This window comes from Phaenicophaeus curvirostris, chromosome 1, assembly GCF_032191515.1.
Source record: "Phaenicophaeus curvirostris isolate KB17595 chromosome 1, BPBGC_Pcur_1.0, whole genome shotgun sequence".
NCBI lineage: Eukaryota > Metazoa > Chordata > Aves > Cuculiformes > Cuculidae > Phaenicophaeus > Phaenicophaeus curvirostris.
Genome location: NC_091392.1, coordinates 94,227,484 through 94,251,908, shown reverse-complemented (window position 1 = coordinate 94,251,908; position 24,425 = coordinate 94,227,484). Strand labels below are relative to the sequence as shown.

General features: G+C 40.3%; 1 protein-coding gene across 1 annotated transcript in view; it reads left to right on the top strand.

The window, feature by feature from the left end:
* Positions 1-666: 666 nt before the first annotated feature.
* The window catches only part of MYH15 (myosin heavy chain 15), a 47,057-nt gene continuing 23,298 nt past the window's right edge, over positions 667-24,425 (top strand). The window contains exons 1-19 of the mRNA XM_069868572.1: positions 667-687; positions 3,449-3,594; positions 4,710-4,813; positions 5,235-5,378; positions 7,071-7,227; positions 8,647-8,674; positions 9,496-9,589; positions 10,958-10,978; positions 11,582-11,674; positions 12,951-13,014; positions 13,107-13,205; positions 15,085-15,188; positions 15,610-15,748; positions 16,367-16,485; positions 17,587-17,736; positions 18,722-18,892; positions 19,963-20,142; positions 21,364-21,496; positions 23,312-23,379. Coding sequence (XP_069724673.1) covers positions 3,504-3,594; positions 4,710-4,813; positions 5,235-5,378; positions 7,071-7,227; positions 8,647-8,674; positions 9,496-9,589; positions 10,958-10,978; positions 11,582-11,674; positions 12,951-13,014; positions 13,107-13,205; positions 15,085-15,188; positions 15,610-15,748; positions 16,367-16,485; positions 17,587-17,736; positions 18,722-18,892; positions 19,963-20,142; positions 21,364-21,496; positions 23,312-23,379 — 1,959 coding nt within the window. The 5' untranslated portion in view covers positions 667-687; positions 3,449-3,503. The remainder of the gene's footprint in view (positions 688-3,448; positions 3,595-4,709; positions 4,814-5,234; positions 5,379-7,070; positions 7,228-8,646; positions 8,675-9,495; positions 9,590-10,957; positions 10,979-11,581; positions 11,675-12,950; positions 13,015-13,106; positions 13,206-15,084; positions 15,189-15,609; positions 15,749-16,366; positions 16,486-17,586; positions 17,737-18,721; positions 18,893-19,962; positions 20,143-21,363; positions 21,497-23,311; positions 23,380-24,425) is intronic.

The following is a 24,425-nucleotide window of genomic DNA, read 5'->3' as shown; positions in this document are numbered from 1 at the left end:
CAATTTCCAGTCAGAATCAATATATTCTTGACTTTCTTCACTGTCTTGCCTTTCTCATAAACTGGGGAATAACCGTATATCCCAAGCCTGAGCCTATAGACCTGGCTTTTATCATATAGGTCATAAGAAAGAGCCTTAAGGTGCTTGACTGGGATCTGAAAACTTGCACCCTGGCTATGTTGCTAGAAGGTAGTTTGGTTCACATAATCAAATTCCCTTTAGAAACATTTGTGCCTTGGAAGAAGCTTTGATTTTTACTTTCTGGGGTAGTTGCATCTGAATAGCCTTTATTTCCACCACCCACCCCCCCCCCCCCCCCCGCAAGCTCAAGGTAATTAAGTTCTGAGGCACTTGGAAAGGCAATACTTGCCCCTGTGAAAACACAGAGGCAGGAAAAGCTTATTCCATGAAGTCACGGAGCAAGAATGGTGTGGTGAGGGGTGACTGATGAGGAGTGCTCTGCTCCCTGCTGGCATTTTTGTCCCCCCTCAACCCCCCCCTTCACCAGGCGCAGCCACACATGTCCCCTCCTCAAGCATTGTCTCCTCACCCAGGCTCCAATGGACAAATATAGGCATGGAGGAAAACTGCTGATGCCTTTAAAGAGTTATCACCAGTGACCTTGAGATAGAGGCTTATAAAGTCTGCATCAGGTGGAATCGTGACACTTTCTGTGTGCTCTCCAGGGTGAGTACCAACCTATCTCACTTCTAAATGTAGGTAGCCAGCTGTGCTCTAACACTGTACTGTGGGTTTGATGTGACTAAAGTTTTCACGTGGCTTAAGATTTCGGTAGCAATATCACTAAACCTATAGCCTAAATTAGTTATCCTAGGATGCTGTTTGAATGCTAGACTGGCAAATACATGTTTCTTCTCTAACATCAGTGCATTCATTTAGTAACTAGAATAGCTGCTTAGAAAAGTGTCCAGTCCCTTGTAATTATGCATTTAGGTGTTCTGATTAGCCAGTACCTGCAAGCCATATTTACTCTCTTCTCTACTATCTGCAAGGTGTAATGGCTTGCGCAGTCTGCAGTTTCTAGCAGCTTACTAGCCCAAGGAGTTCTTCAATCTAAACACTAAACACAACATCGAATTGTTGGTAGTCCTGGGCATGCCACTTAACTTTATGTAACAATATTGGCTTTCTACATGGCGTAGGTGTTTTCAAGGATCTTCCAATGTTTCTATGCAAGGGTCAGCTCTTTTTGTTGTTAGCTAGAACAGACAGAAAGGAAAACGGAGGTCTTGAGCTCTACTTTGTCTTTCTGGAATATACTGCCTTTTAAAAGTAACACCATGACCGTAAACCAAACAACATTACCAGTTTCTCATACCTGGCAATGGCTTGGCCTCACTGAGTTCTCTGCACCTGTAAGGTGTGTGCTGTCTGGGCTCTGACCTCTGTCATACTCCAAGCACATGAGACTGCTAAAGAAAAAGAGATTCCCTCCCAGCTGCCACAGTGCTTCTTTAGGCCATAGCGGTTTTGCTATTGTGGTTAGCCATAAATAAATATAGGGGGAAAAAAAGAAGGTAAGAAGGTGACAGCTGAGTGACTGTCTCTAAGAGGTCTGCAAATGGAGCTAGGTTGCACAGAAGTAGCTTAGAGTACTTTAGTTTGCATTAGGACTTGTGAGAATCTGTCCTGATTCCTAGAGCTGAGCACTGAAGTGGGTCCTCTGGCATTAGCACATTTAATGTGAAATGACACTTACATGCTCTAACGCTGTTTTGTTTAAATGTATAAACTGATGAAACGTCATTACTCCACTAGAGCTAAGACAGAGTACCCATGGGAGAGAAACTTTGCTGTGCTAGTTTTGAGTTGTGCCTCAAGCTAGGCATTTTGGTCAGCTCAGATGATGTTAAAATAGTTGGCAATAGTTGTGCTTACGTAGGTCCTTAACCTTTAAAAGGAGGAAAGTTAAGGCTACTTCTGAGGAAGGAAGTTTTTGCTTTACAGCAACAAGACAGAAGGTCTCAAGCTTGTACTGCAGCAGTGGTAGACGGCTGAGCGTAAAATGTTTGGCAGCTCGGCTGTCTTAGGGTTTTACATTCCTCAGGAGGAATGTGTTAAAAAAAAAAAAAGCTTTTATCCCTACCAGGAATTTGTTAGAAAGAAATTGAATTAAATTTTGAAAGACTACTTTGTCTGTCTTGGTAGGGGTCTTGAAAATTTGTCCAAGTGCTCTGGATATTGCACAGTAAATAGAAGAAGGGAAGAGGTACTATCTGAGGGTCACTTGTAAAAGCTTCTAATAGTAATCAAATCGTGTCTTCATGTCAAAGAAAAAAAAACCTTAAATACTTAAATTGTGTGTGTATATGTACACAACTTTTAGCAGTAGAACTACTTTTAGATGTTCTCCAAACAGCACCCTGAGTATTTTATATATGTGTGTGTGCATAAGTATTTATACCTCCATGTGTATAAAAAAAAATACGTAAATAAAAACACACCTGTACAATCACTGTAGAGTATATAATGTATATAATGTATATAATAATCAAGTTAATTGCTTGGTAGTACAAATCCAGCAAATTGGTTTCATGTCCATGTTCCCTGCCCTCACTTTCATGATAAAAGTCTTTTAAACACCATGTCCTTGTCAGTTGACAAAACAAGTGTAGGTATTAAGCTGGACTAATAAAGTCCAATCAGTCTAAAAATCCATGAAGACCTTGCACCAACACTGAAGATACGCTTGCCCTCTGCTGTGCTTTGCTGCAGGGGGACACCCAATTTGATGAATTTGGAGATATCAGCAACTTGGGAAGCTGCACCAGCACAGGACCTCTCCAGGCTGTGTTAGTCCTTGTTACTCCTGGTTTTTCTAACATGCTAATTTGTGCAATCAGAAGGATGCACTGCAGGTAGTAGAGCGGCTTCCAGCTCCAGTGCTGGCTTTCTCCAGCATAAATGTGGGTGTATGTCCCTGGAGCTGCACCAAGGGTGTAATGCACACCCTTACAGCAGTGAAGGCTTGCTCCATTATTCCCAGAAAATGCCTGTCTGTGATGGTGCTGAGTGACACAGCCCAGGGAGATATGCTGGAGACTATTTGCCTGCTCAAGGCAAATTTGAAAGGGGCCAGAAGAGGTCCCTGCTAAGTGTTTTTTAAAAGCACAACTTCAAGTGGTTCATTTTATCTCCTGCTCTTAAGCACCATTCCTGCCACAAAGAAGAGATTAAATTCTCCTGTGGATATAGATGTGACCCATGCCAAAGTTTTGAACCATACAGGATCTGATTGGCTTTAAATAACCTGAGCCAGGGAAGGGTTTAGCTACTGATGCAGCATAGTTCCAGATCTGTGTTAGGTATCTGCCTTTTAAATTAATCATCCTTCTGATCAGCCACCTGCTCCATTGTGCTGAGTGTTTTGTATTGCCTCATATTGTCCAAGAAGTAGAATTATTTCCCCTCTCTCTTTCTTTGGTAGACCAGGTTCCTTCCTTTTTCCTCTTTGAGCTGTGCCACCTTAAACCCTTGCCAAGATGATGGACATGTCGGAATTCGGGGAGGCTGCTCCCTTCCTCCGAAAGAGTGAGAAGGAGCTGATGATGGCACAGACTGTTGCCTTCGATGGTGAGTTGCAGTACCCTTCATGCTGCCAGTGGCCAGTTAAGCAGGATAAGGGTTACATCCAAGTGTGGTTGTGGGAAGGAAGAGCAAAGCAGCATGCAAAGGCTGCACTGTTGCTGCTGTGCTTCCTCCTGTTGTTTGAGGTAACTGGTTAACCCAATTTTTGGTTTCTTTATACTGAAAAGCTATAAAAAGCCTCCAGGTGCTACTAAGTAGAAATAATCTATCAACTTATATTAAGTAATTAACCACATTTAGAAGTAAGGTGTACATGTATTGCTCTGCTAAAGAGGGGATGAATCCTTTGTCCTTCAAAAAAAAAAAGCCTTGTATTGATGTTCGTGTAATGAGAGAGATTCTATGGCCTGACAAGATGTCCCTTTACAATGTGCCTGTACATCTGTTTGATTTGCAGGCTGTGTGACAATCTAATGTTAGCTTTTAGTTTACCATAACTTATTTTTCAAGAAATGGGTTTACATGAGCCCTGAGGTATAGTAGTAAGTATAAACAGACCAATAACTATGCTGTTCAGAAGAGCTGCTATAACTAAAGAATTCAAGTCCAGTGCAGCCACTCTAAAATTCTAAAAAGCCACATGCATAACTCAATGATAGTTAGCAATATTTCTGTTTCTCAAGACAAACTTCAAAAAACGTGCAGGAATAAGGTTAAATGTGATATCTGGCAGGCAAATAATATGGGCTAGATTCCTCGCTCAGATCACGATTTTGGGTGTGACTTTTTAGCAAATGCCTTAATTTGGGCTTGGATCTCAGTTCCTCCATCTGCATGCTGGTGATAATGATTATGGATTTCCTGTGGAGGCTGAGGCTTAGCTAGCATTTGTGAAATATTTTGACACCTTGTGCTGGAAGGATCTAGAGGAACCCAAGTGGTGGTTTCAAAGGACAGACAACATTTGGGAGCCCTACGCTTTCTGCTTTGGCAGGCAGCTCCCCAGCACTGCCCATCTGCTGCAGTCCCAGAGGTTTTGTGTCCTGCTTGTGTGGAAAAAGTAACCCCAGCAATCTCACTTAGCTCTTCATGGTGCTGCTCAGGCACGGCGCTGCTCTTTGTCTCAAGACTGAAAACTCTCAGTCTTCTCAATTTCACAGGGAAGAAAAAATGCTGGGTTCCTGATGAAAAGAAAGCTTATGTTGAAGCTGAAATTACAGAAACCAGCGGTGGCAAAGTGACTGTGCAGACGACAGATGGAAAGGTATGAAATTCGTTTAGGTTGACCTATGACTAACAGGACCGGAGCAGCAAGCTCCAGAAAGTACCTGCCCCCAGTTTAAGCTCAGTTGTCAGGTCCTTGAAATGGGTGGCAAATGGGAAGACTCATAAAAACCACCAAGGGAAACCCACCAATGTTGGGGCGTGTAAGACAGCATCAGACACTGCACAGCAGTAAAATCCCATGGTGTAGCTAAATACCACTGTGTTCCTTACTTTTATCATCTCAGCCTTCCCCCATTCTTCTAATATCTGTGAAAACAAATGGTATTATGTACATAGGCTGAGTTTGAGCTGAAGGAACGCCTTCTTCAGAGAAGAAAAATATATTCTCATATAAGGTGTCTAAAGCAACAGAAAATCACAGTGTTTTCCTATAGTACTGTGCTTACCTGTCTTTGCAGACCATGACTATAAAAGAAGATGATGTGCAAGCAATGAACCCTCCCAAATTTGACATGATTGAGGACATGGCTATGCTGACCCATCTGAATGAGGCATCTGTGTTGTACAATCTGAGAAAACGCTACAGCAACTGGATGATCTATGTAAGGGTCTTTATTCCATATATTTAGAAATGTCTGTTCCAGTGCTGTGGTGTTTGAATATGTTGTGTCCTTCAGATTATGTTTACCTTCCATATGTCAGATAACTGAGGCTCTTGTTCATCTTTTCAGGAAAGAAGTTGCTTGGAGTTGGCTTGTGTCTGAACACAGTAGAAAAAACTGAATGAATAAGATGGTGTCTAGTTCTTTGGGTTTGTTTTTTTGCCTAGGAAAGGGGTGTCATGGAACATATTTTCAGCATTCAAGGCATTGGGGAGAACTAGTTTATTTTTCCTCTCCTAATATTGACCCTTGTCAATACCAGCCATGGTTAAGGAACAATGCCTCAAGCTGAGAGCATGCATATAGCTTCTTTTAAGTATTACACTTTCTATCTTTGGCTCAGTAATTTAGTTCCCTTCATTTTCCATGCTACATCTGCCTTGTTTCACTCTGGCCTTTTCCTTTGTTCTGTATCTTCCCTATGATATCATTACCATAGTCTAACAAAACGAGCCTCAGCAGCATCTAATTTCATAAGGCCAAACTTTTGTTCTGTTTGTTGCATTCAACCATGTCTGGTTTCAGTCAGGAGAATCTATAGATTTCTAGCCAATCCCTATTCTGATTTTTGTTGTTCATTAGAGGAACAAACCCAACTTTATAAAGTCTGATTGTTAAATATTTTCTGCATTTCTTTAATAACCCCTGTATGGACAGGAATAGCATGAAGCATAGCTTTGCCTGCAGATCAGTATTGGTAGAAAATTAAATTTGTCATCTTACCTTAATCAATACTGGTCAGGGGTTTATTTACATGTTTTTTACTTGTAGAAAATAAGACTGCGTACTCATGCAAGGCCATTCTGTAATAGGTCATAATGCTGTTTTTAGGGGAATGCACTTACATTTCACCTGAAACTTTTAGAATGTGCTTGAACTCTATGTGCATGTAGTTCTTGTGCCCATACAATAGCTGGGTTTTTCTGAGGATTTCTACTTCAACCCAGACTAAATACCTGAAAAGATAACATATAGCACCAATTCCCCAGACTTACAACTGGAAAATCATTCTTCCTCAGAATCACCAGGCCCCAGCTACCTGATGTAGATAGCCTAAGGAAGAGCTACAAAGACAGATTTTTTATTATTTTTTTTTACTAACTGCATTTCTTCAAAAGCTCAAAAAAGTTTCGCAGCTTTGGGGAATAACACTATGAAGTTGTTTTCTCTTTGAACACCCACAAGAAATTGCTGCAAAGTGCTCACATCAAATTAATAATGGGAGATTGTTTCTCCCACGTTTCTCTTCATAAGAATGGAGGTTGAATGGGAAAATTTTAACTTCCCTTTGTTTTAAAGAAGAAACAACTCTCATTGGGTAGGAAAACAAAAGATCATACATAAGTCTATTTGCTGCTCCTTTCTTCTGCTGGAGGGGCTGTTTCTGTTTCTGGTTGTCATCTTGAAATATTTTTCCCCCTTTGGAAAACGGTTTTATACCTTTAGTTTCAGTATCATTTGTGAATAGGGAGTTGCTTAGCAGATCAGTAGCTTTAGATATTCAGATCAAAGGCCGAAATTCAAGTAAGAATTCAAACTCAAATCAGAAGCTGGCAACGCCAGCTCCTGCTTGATTAATCAAGACTTCATTTTTCTTAAGCTGTTTTTTTCACTCTTGTTTTGTGTCTCTAGACATACTCAGGCTTATTCTGTGTGACTATAAATCCCTACAAGTGGCTGCCTGTCTATAAGCCAGAAGTCGTTGCGGCATACAAAGGCAAGAGGCGCTCAGAGGCTCCTCCCCACATCTTCTCTATTGCTGATAATGCGTACCACGACATGCTGCGTAGTAAGTGGCGCTGTTTGCTTCCAGATTTGGTTTGGCTTTATTTAGCTGATGTGTTTGGTACCAGATGGAAGTTTGTGAGACCTTTAGTAGTGTGCAACAAATGTGTAAACACTCAGGAAAAGAAAGAGGCTTGGCTTGCATCAATTCCTTTATATTTCTTTTATTTTTTTAAACTCCCATGACTGTCTCTGTGGTACTTCTGGTAAGAGTAAGCTCTGTGTATGGATTATCTGTAAGACGCACAAATTTAGCAATCTGAACTGGGTGAATTAATCCTGTTTATAACAGAAATGGAGCCATTCCCTGAAGGTCTGTATGTATTTTCCCAACCTCAAAAATAAACTCTCAGTCTGCGCTTGGTACTCCAATACTAGTAAGATGTATGAGTTCAAATGTTAGCGAATGCCAGTTATCAGGGGTGCTGTGTGTGCGGTGCTTATGGATCTGGATGTCAATGCTGCAGCAACGAACTCCAGACTTTTCTGTGATTTTTTCTTGACCTACCCTCCAGCTCCTGAGGGGGAAAAAAAAAAAAAAAAAAAAAAAAAAAAAAAAAGAGTTTATCAGCAGAGGGCAGCAGTGATGTGCAGGTCCTGCAAGGCAGCAAGATAAATTCCAAAGAGACCTGGTAGGAACACATCCTTCTGTCATCTGGTTTTAATAAAATGGAAAATGTCACAACTGCAAGGGAACAGAAGACATCGGGCTGAGAGGATGTGTGTATGACTGCAAAAAGAAGCTCTTTCATCAGACAAAGGTGAAATATAGCTAGGCTGTCCAATATGTAGCCTGACATGATGACTGGAATTAAAAAAAAAAGAGGAATTTAGGCTCAATAGCTTTGGAACCTGCTATGATTTTACAATTGCTGAATTTGGTTAATAATATATTAAGGTTGCAAAGTGTTCTGCTAAATACTTATTTCTAGTCAGGCCATTAACAGCAAGAACACTATAACACTTCATTCCAGAAGTGTGGCCAAATGAAGAAGAGTCTGTACACATAGTAAGGAACAGCCTGTGAACAAACAGCAAATTTACTTGGGTTGGTCTAGTATTGCAGGAGCAGAAAGGTCAGATGTGAGCAAAGATGTACTCAAGAGTAAGAAAAGAAACAGCTTGAGGACAGGAAATTACTTTCTTTATTATGGTTTCCCAGACACTGGTAATGTGCTCCACTGATAAGTATTTAATACCAACTTGAACAAAACATGAGAAGAGGATTCAGGGCAGGGGTAGAATTTGCACTGCTGGAGGTTGGACCAGGTGATGCTAGTTTTTATCTTTCCATCTCTACTTCAGGTTATTCTCTCCTGTCCTTGCAGGGCTGATTCTGGAATAGTTGGTACTCATTTGCAATTATAATAAGGAATTTGTACAATCTACTAAGTTTGCCTTTTTTTTTTACCCCCTTCCACAGATCGGGAGAATCAGTCTATGTTAATCACGTAAGTGCTTCTTTTTTTGACTGATTTCAGACTTTTTGCTGAAAAATACTTAAAAAATGGTACTGAAACACAGGTTGACTCTTGAAAGCTTAGCTAAATTGCCTGGAGCTTGATCCAAACCAAGTGACTGGCAATTTGGCCATCTGATGGCTGCCTGGAGCCCAATGGGAAAGGGCTAGCTAAGGGTTTTGTTGGAGACTGGCGCATTTCTGATCCCTATCTGGTGTTCATTCCAAGTAGAGATAAAAACAACTCAGCAGACAGTTAAAGAGGCTTCTTCCAGGGTTAGCATTGCTGTGGCTGCCCAATTTGGGCATGAAGACTCCTTTTCAATGTGGCTGCTCTTGGTGCAAATTATATTTAAGAACATTGTGCAGACACATCTAAAGGGAGGGAAATGACTAAGGAAGAAAAGAGGTGCTACATCCTTTACTGGCAAGTATGAAAGATGGAGAGCTGGGTATCTCTACACTCTTTGCATGTGCTCCTGGATAACGCTGTCAAAGTACTGCAGATTTTCTGCATGTTTTCTCATTAGCTGTATGTAGTTACGCATCAGATCCTCAGTCTGGATATTAGTAATAGAAATTCATGCCCTTGAAGAACACTCAGTATAGAGTTAGTTGCTGCTGTCAAAGGTAATCACCTCTTCATTCAGTCAATTTAATGTGATTTCCACTGAAAAACAACAAGCTGCAGAAATCAGAGACAATGATTATAATAACGGTCTGCGTGTGGGGAGGAGCTGGCAGGACAGGAGGGTGAAGGGCTGAGTGACAGCTGTTTGAGCAATGCCTGTGTTATCTTCCTCCTTCCTTCAGTGGAGAATCTGGTGCTGGCAAGACTGTCAACACGAAACGTGTCATCCAGTATTTTGCCACAGTGGCAGCCCTGGGTGAGCCCGGTAAAAAGAACGTAAGTCTGCTGGCAGCTGTTTCATTTCAAACTCCCAAGGTTTTTCTGTTGTGTGCAGCTAACCTCACAAGTCTACATCCTGAACACTAGACCATTTTCTAGACCTCAGCAGGTGAGGTTAGGAAAAGAAACTGTTGAGAAAAGATACTAATGCTTCTATACGGCATCACTGAGAGCGTGCTATTCTGAAAGCAGAAAGGCAATGCTCACCTGAACTTGCTTTGCTCCAGACGGAGCAGCAAAACCACTCCTGATTCTGAACAGTTGCTTGTTACTGCTGCTTTTTTCTAGGAGTTTAGTTTTCATGTATGTTAAATATGTTTCTGGTAGTGTTAAAGCTGATGAAAAGATGGAGTAACTGTGAAGATTAAGAATTTTTCTTTTTACATGGAAAATAGTCTTCAAAAGGACTAGGATTATCATTTCTCATCAAAATGTCTGTTTTCTTGAAAGATTTTATTTTCCACAAAAAAGGAATTTTTGATAAAATTTTTTTTTTCAATCAGCTTTTCTGTATTTCTCTTTGGATGAGTGCTGTTCTGCTTATAAGTGCTCTCTAAGGCTACAGTGAATACTGCATTCATTCTGCTTTTTATCTTTTGTTGCTATGAGCTTATTCACTATGAGCTTCACTGCATCTGAAGGCTCAGCACTCTTTCCTGGTGAATTAACAGATTCCAATGAACCGTATTTATAAGGCCAAAATTTCAGCCAGGCTTGGATTCTGTACGCATAAATCTCATCACCAAAATCCAATACACATTCATTTGAGGCCTGCAAGGTTGTCTTAACAAATGATTGAGTGGTCCGGAGCCAGCTTTCTGTGTGCAGTGAGGTTGATTCTCGCAGTGGTGTCTGAAAACTGGTGGGCTCATGGAACCGTCTTGCAGATAACAGACATCGCAGCTGGAAGACATTCCATGTAATTTATCGGCTTAGGTTGCATTTCATCTTCATTATCATCACCCCTTTTTTCCAAATAATCCAAGAGTTGAAGTGCAGCATGATCTAATTGTCTAAAACATCTCTGTTTGCATTTACATCCTTTATTATGGTACCAGTCTCTTTTCTCTGTTAGTTAGTCTTTTGGTGGAACATCTTCAGAGCAAAACCAGGTAGATGTTTGGAGCAGGGGTTAAAACAACAAGCTGTGTGGGCTGAGCAGTTGGCTGTTTTGTGATGTCCAGTGAAAACAAAGTTCTGCTTTTTGAATGAATGCTTGTAAAATTCTGCTGGTGTGTTGGTGCTGACTAGACATCTAACGTTGCTAATCTTTATCTTTTGTGAGGTCCTTCATGTACTCACATTCTTTCTCTCTGTTTTTGTTTGTTTGGTTTTTATTTTCCATTGTGTCCCCTCTTTTGACAGCAACCAGCTACCAAAACTGGGGTAAGTTATCAGTTTTTCTATTTTATCTTTTCCACTTGAAAGTGGTACTGGGCTCTGTCAGTCTGTGTCACAAACTTCAGCTTTTCATTTTCTGTGGTTCCCCCAGTGAAGGATTCCTGGAGCCCAGGCAGTTAAAGTAGTTTGCTTCAGCAAATCGAAGTTGGTGTGAGTGACAGTTAACACTTTTCTCATCACAAAAAATCGCAAATATTAAAAGCTCTGAGTACCTTCAAATCTAATGTATTTTAGTGCTTGCCACTGTCTTCAATAGCCCTTCTCCTTCATATATCCATTTGGATGCTTCACATGTTTCACAGTACATGGGAAGACATGGTGATTTCTTTCCTATGCAGATGACATAAAACATAAAATCTACAAAGCAACATAGTAGGAAGCAGAGGAATATTTGAGGCTTTTTAAGCACTCATAATTGGTAAAGTGATCTTACTGTTATGCTGTTCACACTGTGCCACTCCTAGGATGGAGATAGATCTCTTTGCTACGGAGGCTTCTCTCTATAAGTGAATGCATGGCTGAGTTATAGCTGACAGCTGAGTTTCTCGTGTGTAGGTTTTTCAAAAGTATTTCAACCTTGATTTCTAGGGAACCTTGGAGGATCAAATCATTCAAGCAAACCCAGCCCTAGAAGCTTTTGGAAATGCCAAAACCCTGAGAAATGACAATTCCTCACGTTTTGTAAGTCTGTAGCATAATGTAATGATATCCTCTGCAACAGTGGCCAGTTAATAACATTTCTATAATAATTTCTTCATAAGTTGCTTCTCATGTTATCCACTAGAATGGGTGGATTTCTACACAGTGAAGAATAACAAAGTAGGATCTAACCAGGAAAAACTACAGGAAGGATTAAAGATAAAAGCAAGCAAGGAAAGAATAATTGTTTAAACTGTGCATGGAGAGACAAGCAAAGGCTAGTTTTATGAAGCCCTTTGAACAGCAATGGCAGATCTTCCCCAGGACTGCCTCTGCTGCATAACCTTATTTTCCTAACATGTTTTCCACAAGCCTAAGTCGTTCCCTCTCCCTACAATAGCTCTACTCTGTCACCAAGTGTCAAAAACACAACATTCCCTTCTCCCTCACGCATCTTCCCTCCCTGCAGACCCACACATCTACCTTGATCCATACTGTCTACCATTTTGGCTGAGTAAGCTGCCCCTGCTTGCCCTTCAGTACAGACATGACCTTAGACCTCTGGTCATTTCCATTAGGCTCATGGGGAAGAAATAGCCTCGAGAGCTCTGCCTCTGCCACTTCTGGTTGGTGTTGGCTTAGTGGTCCAAAAGGAATGGCATGAGGGTGACAGTTTGTAATACCTAACAAATCCAGTAAAAAATTAAATTGGAAGGGGTAGGGAAATTCAGAGGTTGTGAGCATCTGTGGAAAGCCACACAATTTTATAAAGAGTTTGTCAGCTAGAACGGAAATCAACTATATTAAAATGTAGATGTGTTTTGAATGTGATAAATGAAAATGACTCAACTTTTAAGAATTTTGGGGGATGAATATGTAAATTTAATGGGCAAAGCAGTGTAAAATAACAGCATCCTTATGACATAGGTAGTTGCACCTAAGTTAGAACTGCAGATGGGGAGGAGTCACAAAAGTAGCCCGTGTGACTCGTGCCCAGGCTTATTGCTTTGAGTCCTGCATTACAGTAAACCTGTGTCATGGAATGGGAAGCTATGTGCATTTCTCTGTCTTAGCCTGGCACAGGCGTACACTGTCATCCTTTCCCCACAAGCTGGTTAGATAGCTGCATGTACAGATTTAGCCTTGGAAAAGTACAATATCATTGTTTGATATTTCTCATTGAAAACATGTCTGTGCAAAGCCAGGGAGTTAGCATAAACAGTTTTTTGGGGCCAAATGATTGTCTTCAACCAGGATCCTTTGTTTCCTTCTGTGTGTATTCCATGCACTAATTAGAATATTCTTCTTTGTGAATTAGGGCAAATTTATCCGAATCCATTTTGGAACCACGGGCAAGCTGGCATCTGCTGATATTGAGATTTGTAAGCAGCAGACTCTCTCCTTTTAAAAAGTACAATTGCTCATCTGAGAGCTTGGAGAACCTTTCTCAATGTATTTTCCTTTGTGAGACTAGATTTATTGGAGAAATCCCGAGTGATTTTCCAGCAACCAGGAGAAAGAGACTATCACATCTTCTACCAAATCCTGTCAGGAAAGAAACCAGAGTTACTGGGTAAGCATTACATGGATCCACAGCTTTTAATGTCCAACCTTCAGCTGAATAGACAGTGGATGAGGAGGAGGCAGGGGTAAAACCCATTTGCAGAAGGTCACTTGCGCTTCCACTTCATGAAACTGAACTTCCACTGTCAAATATACTTTTTTAAAAGATGCTGTTCCAATGGGAGCAACAGACACCCTTTTTCTGTGATATACTGATGCAAGTACTTTGTAAAGTAAAATGGTGTTACAGATCAGTCTAAGGGAATGAGGCTCAGAAAGAACTTTCAAAATGTAGCGCTATAAAGGCAAAAACTATCACACTGAATTTCTGATCCATGGTCTCAAAACACCTGGAAAATGCTGTGCTTCCAAAATCATTTGTGGAGATAGATTTTGAATTATCCAGATTTTCACACATGAGATTTGCTTATGGATTCATGAAGAGAAGCTAGTTTCATCTTTCTGCACCAAGTGCTAAAACTGTCCTCCTAGTGTGTTTTGTAGCAAGGGAGAATATACAAAACTGCCTGCTGCTGATTGTGTGGCAGCTACCCTTTTCAATTTTTCCCTGGCTGAACGCAGTCTCCTGGACCTGCTCGAGAAGAGCAGGGAGCAGATGAGGTCCCTCTGCTCTCATCTCCTAATGCTTTGAATAAAACCTTCAGCAGTTATTTAAGTGATGTGGATTGCTGACTTTAATTTGTGCTCTGAAGAAACACATTTTATAAAATAAATTGAAGAGTCACTTTATTGCTGCACTAAACTGCTCCTAAGCCACAGCGATCAAAATCTCTTTTGAAGTCTTATTGTCCTGGCAATGCATGGTCAAATCACTAACCCTCTTAACATTTAGGAGGCCTAATTAATGCCAATTATGGGAAAGATTTCAAGGAAGCATTCCTGTGTGAATCGTTGTGCTGGGGAAAAAAAGCTCTTTCTCATCAACTATCCATCTGTATACTCCACAACAGCACACATTTTTGGCCAGCAGGAACTTGTGTATAGACTCTTCATGTAAAGACACTAAAACCAATGGGAACTTCTGTTTTGTAGACAAGAAATTTATATATTTGTGTATAAATACATAAATATATAAATGTAGATAAGTATAAATATAGAAAAGCGTAAATGTAGATAAATGAATACATAACAGTGACTACATAACAAAGTAGTACAGACTTATAGAGAACGTGATTTTGTATCTACACATATTGAAAAAGCATGTACATACTTACGTATATACATATTTAGACAAGTAGGTGTGTGTGTATGTATATAAAAGATTGAAATCTAAACCAAACCTTGCTCTGCTGAATGTGGGTGAAACTTTCTCTTGATATAGGAAAGCAGGACTCTCCCTGTGGTTTTGGAGCCAGCTAGCTTTCTAGAAAACAAATCTATATTTTTGGGTCTGTGAGGGTAAAGGAAAGAAGAGAGACAGTGAAAGCCATATTAAGGCTTCTGTTCATCAAGAGCCTGCAAAGAGTCCTGGAAGCTGGAAGGGGGGAACTATGCTTGTCCCTATTTTGAATCGCACTAAATTTTTTTCTCCTCTATACTTATACAGGATTTTTACTCCTATAAGCATGCAAGGCAGAAAGGGCTATATGGGAAAAGATTAACTCAGTATAGTGTAAAACACACTTAATAAACACGTATGCAGTGTTCTCATATTCTTTTTATTCATACTTTCTCTAAATCTTGGTCTTTGGATTGGAGTAGTAAAATGAGAGAGTTCATTGCTTCCCCGCAGTTATAAAGAAACCCCAAACTCAACTTCATACACAGTTGTGCAGAGGCAAATGTATGTCAGAGTTGATCTTTTGCTCTTCAGCTTTTTGGCGTATCCCGAATGGACAGCAGGTTTGACTTTGGCAGTTCTTTTACAGATATGCTACTGGTATCTACCAACCCATATGACTACCACTTTTGTTCACAAGGAGTAGTTACGGTGGACAACTTGGATGATGGAGAAGAATTGTTGGCAACGGATGTAAGCCTTTTACTTTGTCCTTCATACATTTGGTGCACATGTGGATTAAAGGTGCTGGCAGGAGCCTAATTTCTGTCAAGGAACTTTTGAACTAAAGTGAAAGCAGAAATCTGTCTCAATCACTTTCATACTATGAAGCACAAGGCCTGAGAAACTCCTATACTTTTGAATATAGCCTTGCTCCACGTAATGCCCATGGGCACAATGTTCTTATACTTTTAATACATAAAATGCTAGATAAGGGGAGCTCTCCTCTTGCTCCCCAGTCACTGCTGGGTCTTCAGGGTGTTCCAAAGGCTGCTTTGTGAGATAACACCTTTGGGTAGACTAGTAATATCTGCCAAATGTATTTTGCGGGGCTGCAAAACGCCATTGCTTTTGAATGGAGAAGTGACAAAATATCTGTGTTTCCTTTGCACAGCAAGCCATGGACATCTTGGGATTTGTGCCAGATGAGAAGTCTGGTTCCTACAAGCTCACCGGTGCCATCATGCACTTTGGGAACATGAAATTCAAACAGAGACCCAGAGAAGAGCAGGCGGAGGCTGATGGCACTGAAAGTAAGAATAACACCTGAAATTACTCCCTACCTTCAAAAGCCTGGCATGTATCATGCACTGTGTTGAGGAAGGAGTAGCCTGGTTGCTTTGATCTTGTCCAATGTTATCTCCTGCTCTGTGCTTTATTTGTAGCAGTGGCTTTTTCAGTGGTGAGTAATCACTATCCACCTTATTATAAGGCGAATGAGCATGTGACCTTATTATAAGGTGAAAAGACACAGTCTAAGTAACCCCATGAAATTCCATTTTTGTGACCATTTGATCAAAATGATTGTAAAAAGTTGTTGCATTAGCTTTTTCTTTCATGTCTTCAGGTCTTTTTTCTTTACTTCTTCTTGTACCTAAAACTGCCTACAACCAGTGTGGAGATGTGTTTGTTTCCTTATAGCTGATGAGTTTCTCAAGTGTAATTATTGCAGCAGTTGGGGTGTAAGGTAGCTAGATGACATTTTCTACCACAAGGGAAAGTACAGGCGCACCTAACACAAATTATTAAAAGACCAAGGTCTTTATCCAGTTTCTCTTTGGAAGTGGATGTGCTTAACATTTTTTTTCTCAGCCAAGCATGTTTCAATGTAGAAGCTCAAAGCCAGTTGAAAACTTATTTCTCTTAATCAGGTGCTGACAAAGCTGCCTACCTCATGGGAATCAACTCCTCTGATTTGATTAAGGGTTTATTGCACCCTAGAGTGAAAGTTGGCAATGAGTATGTGACCAAAGGTCAAAGTGTTGAACAGGTGAGTGGAAGCTTTCAGAGTTTTTTGGATAGCTGTCCCACAAACCTTGAGGATTCATCTGTAACACCTCAGAGAGACAGATAGCTCCTAGAAATACTAACATGTATCTCTAGTACCTGTTCTCATTTAATATCCCCAAACATGGGGGAATAGACAGTGAAAGTGTGGGAAACTGGTAAAAAAGGCTGACAAAGGAATATTGGCCCACACTGCCTTTGATAGGAGTGTTTTTCTGATGTCTTAGTAGCAGTCACTCAAAGAAACCAGATGCAGTAAAACCACATGGGGACTGACGTCTAATTCTGGATGAGAATAGTTACCTAGAAGAGTTGAGTCATGGATTATTTATTCACTCATCACTCATGCATTATTCATGTAATTTTAAGCTCAGTGTGACCTCAATCAGCTAAAGACAATATCCACTTAAAGGTATCTTTAGGAAACAATATCTTAGGAAACAAATGTCCTTGGGTTAGCACTGCTGCAGCTGTAGCAGTATTGTAGGAGATGCTGCAGCATTTTCATTACAATGAAAATTGTTGTTAGAAGACAGGCTGTGGTACAGCCTTAGAAGCTAGAAAACTACTAGAGAGAAGTCTATCCTGTCACTGTAGATGTGCATAGGCTAAAAAAGACTTTTGACAGACTTTTCCTGTTGCCTGCTTATGACATAGCATGCCTCAAAATTAGAAGCAAATGACAATGAGCAACTTGAGCACAGATGTCACCTATTCTGGCAGTAGCTCTGGACATCTTGGCTGGCATCTGGCCTGTGATCTTTCTGGCACCTAGCTTCCACAGCAATGTAAGGGCTTAAGACATTTGCAGCCTGCTGTGCAACTGTTTCCCAATAGGTACTTTACCAACACTTTATGTACATGTTAGTATACAAACAAATACATAACAACAACTTGAAGAAAAGTCAGCATAGATAATGGGAGGAGCTGTGTGTTACATTAAGTATGCCTTGGTGACTCGAGAATCATTGCGACATTTAATTTAAACCATAAGTAGGGATTGAAATGGGCTGCTGCACTGAAATCCTTGTGTTCAACTGTGAATTCTGTTCCACATGGTGGTATTTTGAAACATGTATTTTAGGTTTTGTATGCTGTTGGAGCCTTATCTAAGGCAGTGTATGATCGAATGTTCAAATGGCTGGTGGTCCGTATCAACAGGACCTTGGACACTAAGCTGCCACGACAGTTCTTCATTGGAGTCCTGGATATTGCTGGGTTTGAAATCTTTGATGTGAGTATTAACATGTGAGAACTCGGTGGAAGCACATAAAAGATACCAAACAATATCTCTTGGGTGAATATTTCTTTTTCTAAATGAACAAAAGCCAGAGCGCTGAGAAAGCCATAAGGCAAATGGTGTATATGATTTTACAAGCTTTTTCTATGAACAGATGTAGAAAAACCTTAGCATTTAACACTGCTGAACATGCTAATAGTTCCTGGGGAGGCAGAGGGAGGCAGAGGGTGGTAACCTTCATATGCTTTGGGCTGTGTTTTAGGAGAAAGTATTTTTCCCACTCCTTCTCTTTGAGAGAAAGCAACAACATCAAAGGTTGTGATACTTATTCCTCTTTGTATCTAAACATGAGAGGTATGTCTTAATCTCAATATATGAAAGAAAGTTTTTACAGTGAGAACAATCATTCACTGGAACAAACTCCCTAGGGATTTGGTAGCAGTAAACTGGTGTTTTGCAAGATGAGATTGGACGGGGTACTAGATGATCTCATCTAGGCTCCCTCCTCTATGAAAAGTTGGGCCAGTTGAATTCCCTTCCAAGCTGAGTTGTTCTGTGATTCTATCATCATCATAAACAAGTGAGAAAAGCATGTCACAACTTCTGTTTCTCAGAATCCATTCCTGGGGATAAGTGCTTAATTCTGTTGCTGTTACCTGTTCTCCTTACACAGCAAAGCAAAGAGCAGGTTGGCTCTGCTTTACAGGACTGGTGTGGCATGCTGCTGAAGGAAAGGCATGTGCATCCTGGGAGACCTGAACAAATCTGGGTGTCCTCACGCTCCAGGGGACAACAGATGAAGCAGCTGGTAGCCTGCTACTGAACTCCCCGCTTCTTTGCCTTTGCTGTTACGCTCAGTAGTTTCTCAGCCAGTCACTGTTCAGAATGTTTCAGATATAAACAGTTTCCTGATTGCTGTTCTGCCAAGCTCTTACCATAGTTAACTGTGGTGCAAATGCTTTTTTATCTCCTCCTGCAGTTTAACAGCTTTGAGCAACTCTGCATCAATTACACTAATGAGAAACTGCAACAGTTTTTCAATCATCACATGTTTGTCCTGGAGCAAGAAGAGTATAAGAAGGAAGGCATTGAATGGGTGTTCATTGATTTTGGCATGGATCTGCAAGCCTGCATTGATCTAATTGAGAAGGTATGTACAGGAGTGCTAAAGTGTGTTTAATGAATTGTTTTTATTCATTATACTCCCTTGGAGATGCCTTCAAGGTCCAGTGAACCGATTAGGATAAAGAGTAGGGTAAGTTTCCTGCCTTTCTGCTTGCAACGTAAAATCCAAGGAAAAGTCAATATTTGTGACATTTGTGGCTGCTTGGCTTTACCTTTGTAAGTTTGCCTCACAGAACCAACAGTAACCACTAGCTGTAACTGTTAATTTGTGTGGCTGTATAATCTCTCTTGGTTTTTACTTCTGTCTTACTCTGTCCCTACTGTTCATCCATTTACTTTGTTCCACATATGCTTAACACCAAACTTACTCGTCAGCTTTTTAGGCCAAATGCTATGTTTCATTCACATGCCCCATACCTCTCCCTGGGGTGCTCCTGTTTCTTACATTACATGCTGATATGCAAAATCCTTCGTACTCTTCCTAGTCTGGAACCATTACTTCCTTCTCACTGCTTCCACAACACAGGATCTACCTTTCCTTTTCCCTTCTTTGTGAATATAATGTGGCCCTGGTGGGGATGCTGTCTGTTGCTGTTATCTCTCTTTCTGCCATGTCTTATGGCATGGCATCTAACCCTGCTGATCTATGATGAAAAATGACATTTTGAGTCTTGTAGAAACAGGACATTTGGAACAGCTGGAGTAGAAAGGCTGATTATTAAGCGCTCTTCTACTTGATCACTTTCTTCTCCATGGGTAGGATATCTGCACGTGATTCTAGTCCCTCAAACAATCTCTACAAAGTTACTTAATGTTTTCCTGAGACAAATGATAAAATGTTAGTTGATCCAACTGCCTTGAAAGGCAATTCAGACCCTTCCGTCAGTCACCATAAAGCCTCCTCTAGGCAGAAGTGACATGCTGAGTAGTCAAAGATGTGGCTACTTTTTCAATAGAACAGTTAAAGGTTTCCTCCTCAGCCTGAAAATAAACTTTTCAAGCTTAAAATTCCATTAGATCAAACATAAAGTCTGCATAGCTACTGAAAGCAGGCAGCCTATGCATTTTCCAACAAAGATGTTCTTCAATCCACAGCCATTGGGGATCCTGTCTATCCTTGAAGAGGAATGTATGTTCCCGAAAGCTACAGATATGACATTCAAAGCTAAGCTCTATGACAATCATCTTGGCAAGTCACCTAACTTACAGAAGCCCAGGCCTGATAAGAAAAGGAAATATGAAGCTCACTTTGAACTTCTTCATTATGCTGGTGCAGTAAGTTCTTCTGCTGGTGGCTAGAGGTCTTCCAGGTGGGGTTTTGCCCCTAGTGTACAATGAAGGAAGGGTGGAAAGGATGAAGAGGAGAAGAAAGGAACAGTTAGGAGTAAAAGCAGATGCCTGTTCTCTCTATACAAGGATTGCAACCCAGTTGGATGCCGCCAACAAAACAAACTGAGGAAGGCTAATGATACTTTTGCTGAAGATATTCCTTGCCTGCCTTTATCACCCTTCCTATAATCAGTGTCAGTCTAGTGATTAAACAGCAGCAACATCTAAGTTTCCATCTTGGTTCCCTGTACAAATGAACTGAGTGATTTCTGCCTAACTTCAGGGAGGGTTAAAAAAAGAATAATTAACATAACTTCTTACTCAAGCTAGGACCAGTGTATCAAAGTAGCAAAAGGAAATGCAGTTAATTCAACTGTGAAAGCTTAGTTAACAGGTCCACTGATGATGGGGTGAATAGGAATACAGTCCAGTACTGTGATACCTGAGCCAAAACTTGCCTAGTTTTAAAGCTCTTTTTTCATAGCAGATGGGCAGAAAGAATTTGAGAGGAACACAGTAAATTTTTTATCAAACCAGAGTTGATATGAAGCCTTAGCACAGCAGAGCTATGACCTACCCAGTGCTGTTAATTTAAATTATAATTGAACATTAAGCTAATTTTGCATTTATTAAGAGAAATAATGCTCATCTTGCTCTTTATCTGTAGTTGTTCATGTATTCAGCAAAGAAAATTAGAATTTCCATCCCCTTGTGGTACTAATAATTGAACAAATTATCTCACAAAACAGAGCTGCAGCAAAGTCTAGAAGTTAGAGCTTTAATCATAAATTTATTTCAGAAACTCTTGATTATTCCAGTGTAGCGTGCTGTTGTGAAGTAAAATTATTACTTGTGCATTACTTGTGCAGTGTCCTTGGATGCTGATGACGTGGTATGTCTACAGCCAACTGCGTGTCGTCCCTGAGAAGATCTAGGGACTAGTTTTGGAGGGGTATGCAGGGTTCGGATGGTAATTATTAGGAAGAGAGTTTGGGGAATTTGGAAGCAGAGAATTAGAAGAGAAATGATGACAACGAGGTGATTGGTACTGCTGAGAGCAGCACTTCAAAGAATGTTATTGGCTTCAACACAGCCATAAAGGACTACTGACTGTTCTGAGGGGGGAACATCTGCAACATCTTGTTTCTTTTCAATGCCTTGCTGTAGGTTCCATATAACATCATTGGGTGGCTTGAGAAGAACAAAGACCCACTTAATGAAACTGTAGTAGGTATTTTCCAGAAATCATCCAACAAACTCCTGGCAAGCTTGTTTGAGAGCTACGTTGGCGCTGACAGTGGTAAGCAGAATCGGCTCACATGGGTTTTCTTTCATTTCTGGCATGTGTGCTTAAGAGTGAGTTTAAGAAACAAAGCAATTCTCTCAACTGCAATTGACTCAATGCTAAATGAGGCAGTGACTAATTATTTAGATGCACACAGCATCTGTAGGAGTTTGCCAGTTATACCAAGGAGGCCATTAACCCAGCTAATTTGAATGTGTAGTGCCTCCAAGCGATTTTGGCAAGGAAATCTGTGTGTTGTGAACACTCCAGTGGGAGTTTGAGCATACAAATGTTCAGATATGCAGACAAGTGTTGCACAAAAAATTTTGTACATAAATACCTACAAACAAGAACAGCTCTTATTTCCCACACTGTAGTCTTCGGTGCTAGCCATCTTGAATGAAATAAGAAATACAAAGTTTAAGAGACAGTTTTGGACTATTCTGTTGGATTATTGGCAAATAGACACTGAAGGTACTTCTGCACCATCCAGCATTGGCCACAGTAGGTGATTTGGCCAATATATATTTCTCTTTGCTTGCTGTTGTTTTTTTGTTTGACAAGATCAGTGTATGTCTGAGAATATATTTAAGCCGTATGCATTATGCAGAACTGTTTTATTTGTGAGAAGACAACTATTAAGCATTCAGAAAATTGATCTTAAGTAAATAAGACTCTTATTCATTACAAAGATGTAGCTCTTATGTCCTGAAGCTGCAATCACTCACAGCCTATTTCTTAGTAACCTCAGTTCTATAGATGTTGTTGTCATGAATCATAAGACACTTTCTGAGGAAGCAAGCAGTCTGTAGACCTCATAACGGGAATAAGAGACAGAGCTGAATATATATAACAAAAATCCTGCTGCTAGAAAATTCTTGCAAATTACTGCCTGCCTCTTTGCCTGTGGATATTCCTGTGTGTCGGAATACTACCTTGCTTTTCCTCAGTGTGTGGAGAAATGAACAGCCTGTCCAGATTAGCCTTTTCCAGTCTTGGCACTTTTACTTTCAACAGGGGAAAGGCTGTGGGTAATTGCATCAAGGACATGGCACTCTTCACTTCTTTTACACTGGCTACTGTTGACAGGTGACAGAATACCAGACCTCCTGGGAATGATCTAATGGCCCAGTGTTTAGAAAGATACAGCAACTGCTGTACAGTTTTGGGTCATGTTTGACTCTTGTGAAACTTCATAAGGGTCATGTCAGAAACTAGCATTCCTTTGGAGTATCTGAGTGATTTGGATTCTGAAGCTTTAAGCAAAATGCAGGGCATGCAAAGCTACTGTATCTAAAACTACAAAATAAATATTCATTTCCCTCTATTCTGGACAAATGTTACTTGCACAAATTCCACTTTTGCATAGCAGATGCGTGAGATTCTGTGTCTATACAGTAAAACGTAAAGTATAAATTTTTCCTAGGCATGACTTTTCTGCATTATCTCACCCAATAGGATTTTTAATTCTCTACAAGTTACCATGTTGTTAAAAGGGTTTTTTTTTACTTAGTCATAGTTATGGACTTTCACGTAAAAAGTGATGCTGTGTAGATCTGAAATGCAAACACAACCCAAAAAGCTTACAGTGGTCTCTGACAAAAAATCCTAAGTATGAATAGAGAGCTGCAAACTTGTGATACATCACATCTGAGGTTCAGAATATTTTGTATAATATTTGAGGAATCAGAGCATCAAGTCACTAGCTATGACTTTCCTTCAAAGGCAGTTGCACTATTAGAATGGTTTATCTGTCTTCCATGCCTTGCCTGCACCCCTCACTGAGATAAAGATTGTGGTTTTCCTTTCTTTCTTGTCTTTTTTTCTAAGCAGACCAGGGTGGTGAAAAGAAACGCAAGAAAGGTGCTTCTTTTCAGACTGTGTCCTCATTGCACAAGGTTTGTTTACCTCTTCTCACCTGATGGTTTGAGTTAAGACAACACATTGAAGAAGAATGTTAACGATTGTAATAGACAAAAAAATATCAAAATCCAGCATAAAAATTTGATTCTAGGCCTGAATCATTTCCCTTGGCTAAGTGAATATGTTGTTATTAAAACTACATTTGTGAGGGGCTGCTCAATTCTATCTTTTTTGAGCATTCAGGAGATGAAGTGTTTTCTCTTGTATTGAAGGAAGTATCACAAAATCTTGTGAAAAAATAACTTATTTTGTGGCTTATTGCTTCATGCATGACAGTAGAATGGGAACTGATCTCAAGAAACTTAACTATTCCCTGCCTGATTACTATTTGTAATTGGATCCTACAGTCAGAGCCGTCATTGAAAACATAAGTTGTTGAATAGGGTGTTGTGTAGCCTCTTTTTTCCTGAGCAGTTCCCTCTGCTGGGACTGGCATGTGCTCCTGGTGAAAGCTGTCACCAGGATCATCCCTGGGGAAAAATGGGACTTGTAATTAACCATCAGTACAGTTTCTTCTGGATAACACTGAGGAAGATATAATGTAGGCAAACCTCAGATAGGGAAGGAAGTAGTCATAGCACTTTATCTTGTTTGGATACACTCCTCAGAAAGAGAAGTCACAGGAAATTGTGACTTGTGTCTTACCAGCTGAAGAAGCATAAAGATAGATGAAGGATTACTCAGACAGTAATTTAATAGTCCATAAATAGAAGCCCACTTTTCAGCACACAAGGAGCTGCTAAGTACCCAGCTCAGGTCATCTCATTTGTTGTCCATATGACAAATTTTAAGTTTGAACAGTTGTGCTGATGACTTAATATTCCTCTTCTACTGGTCTCTATTTTCTACTTACTAGACCAAACACTTTCCACAGAGCTTGGTGATCACTGGTAGGCACTGAACAGTTGGCTACTTCCAAGCTAGCTTTTATGGAGAACAGATGGGAAAGGTGAACTATCCTTACTGAGTGGGGAACTGACTAGGCAAAAATGCAGTTGGCTTTACAGTAATGTTTTGCAGG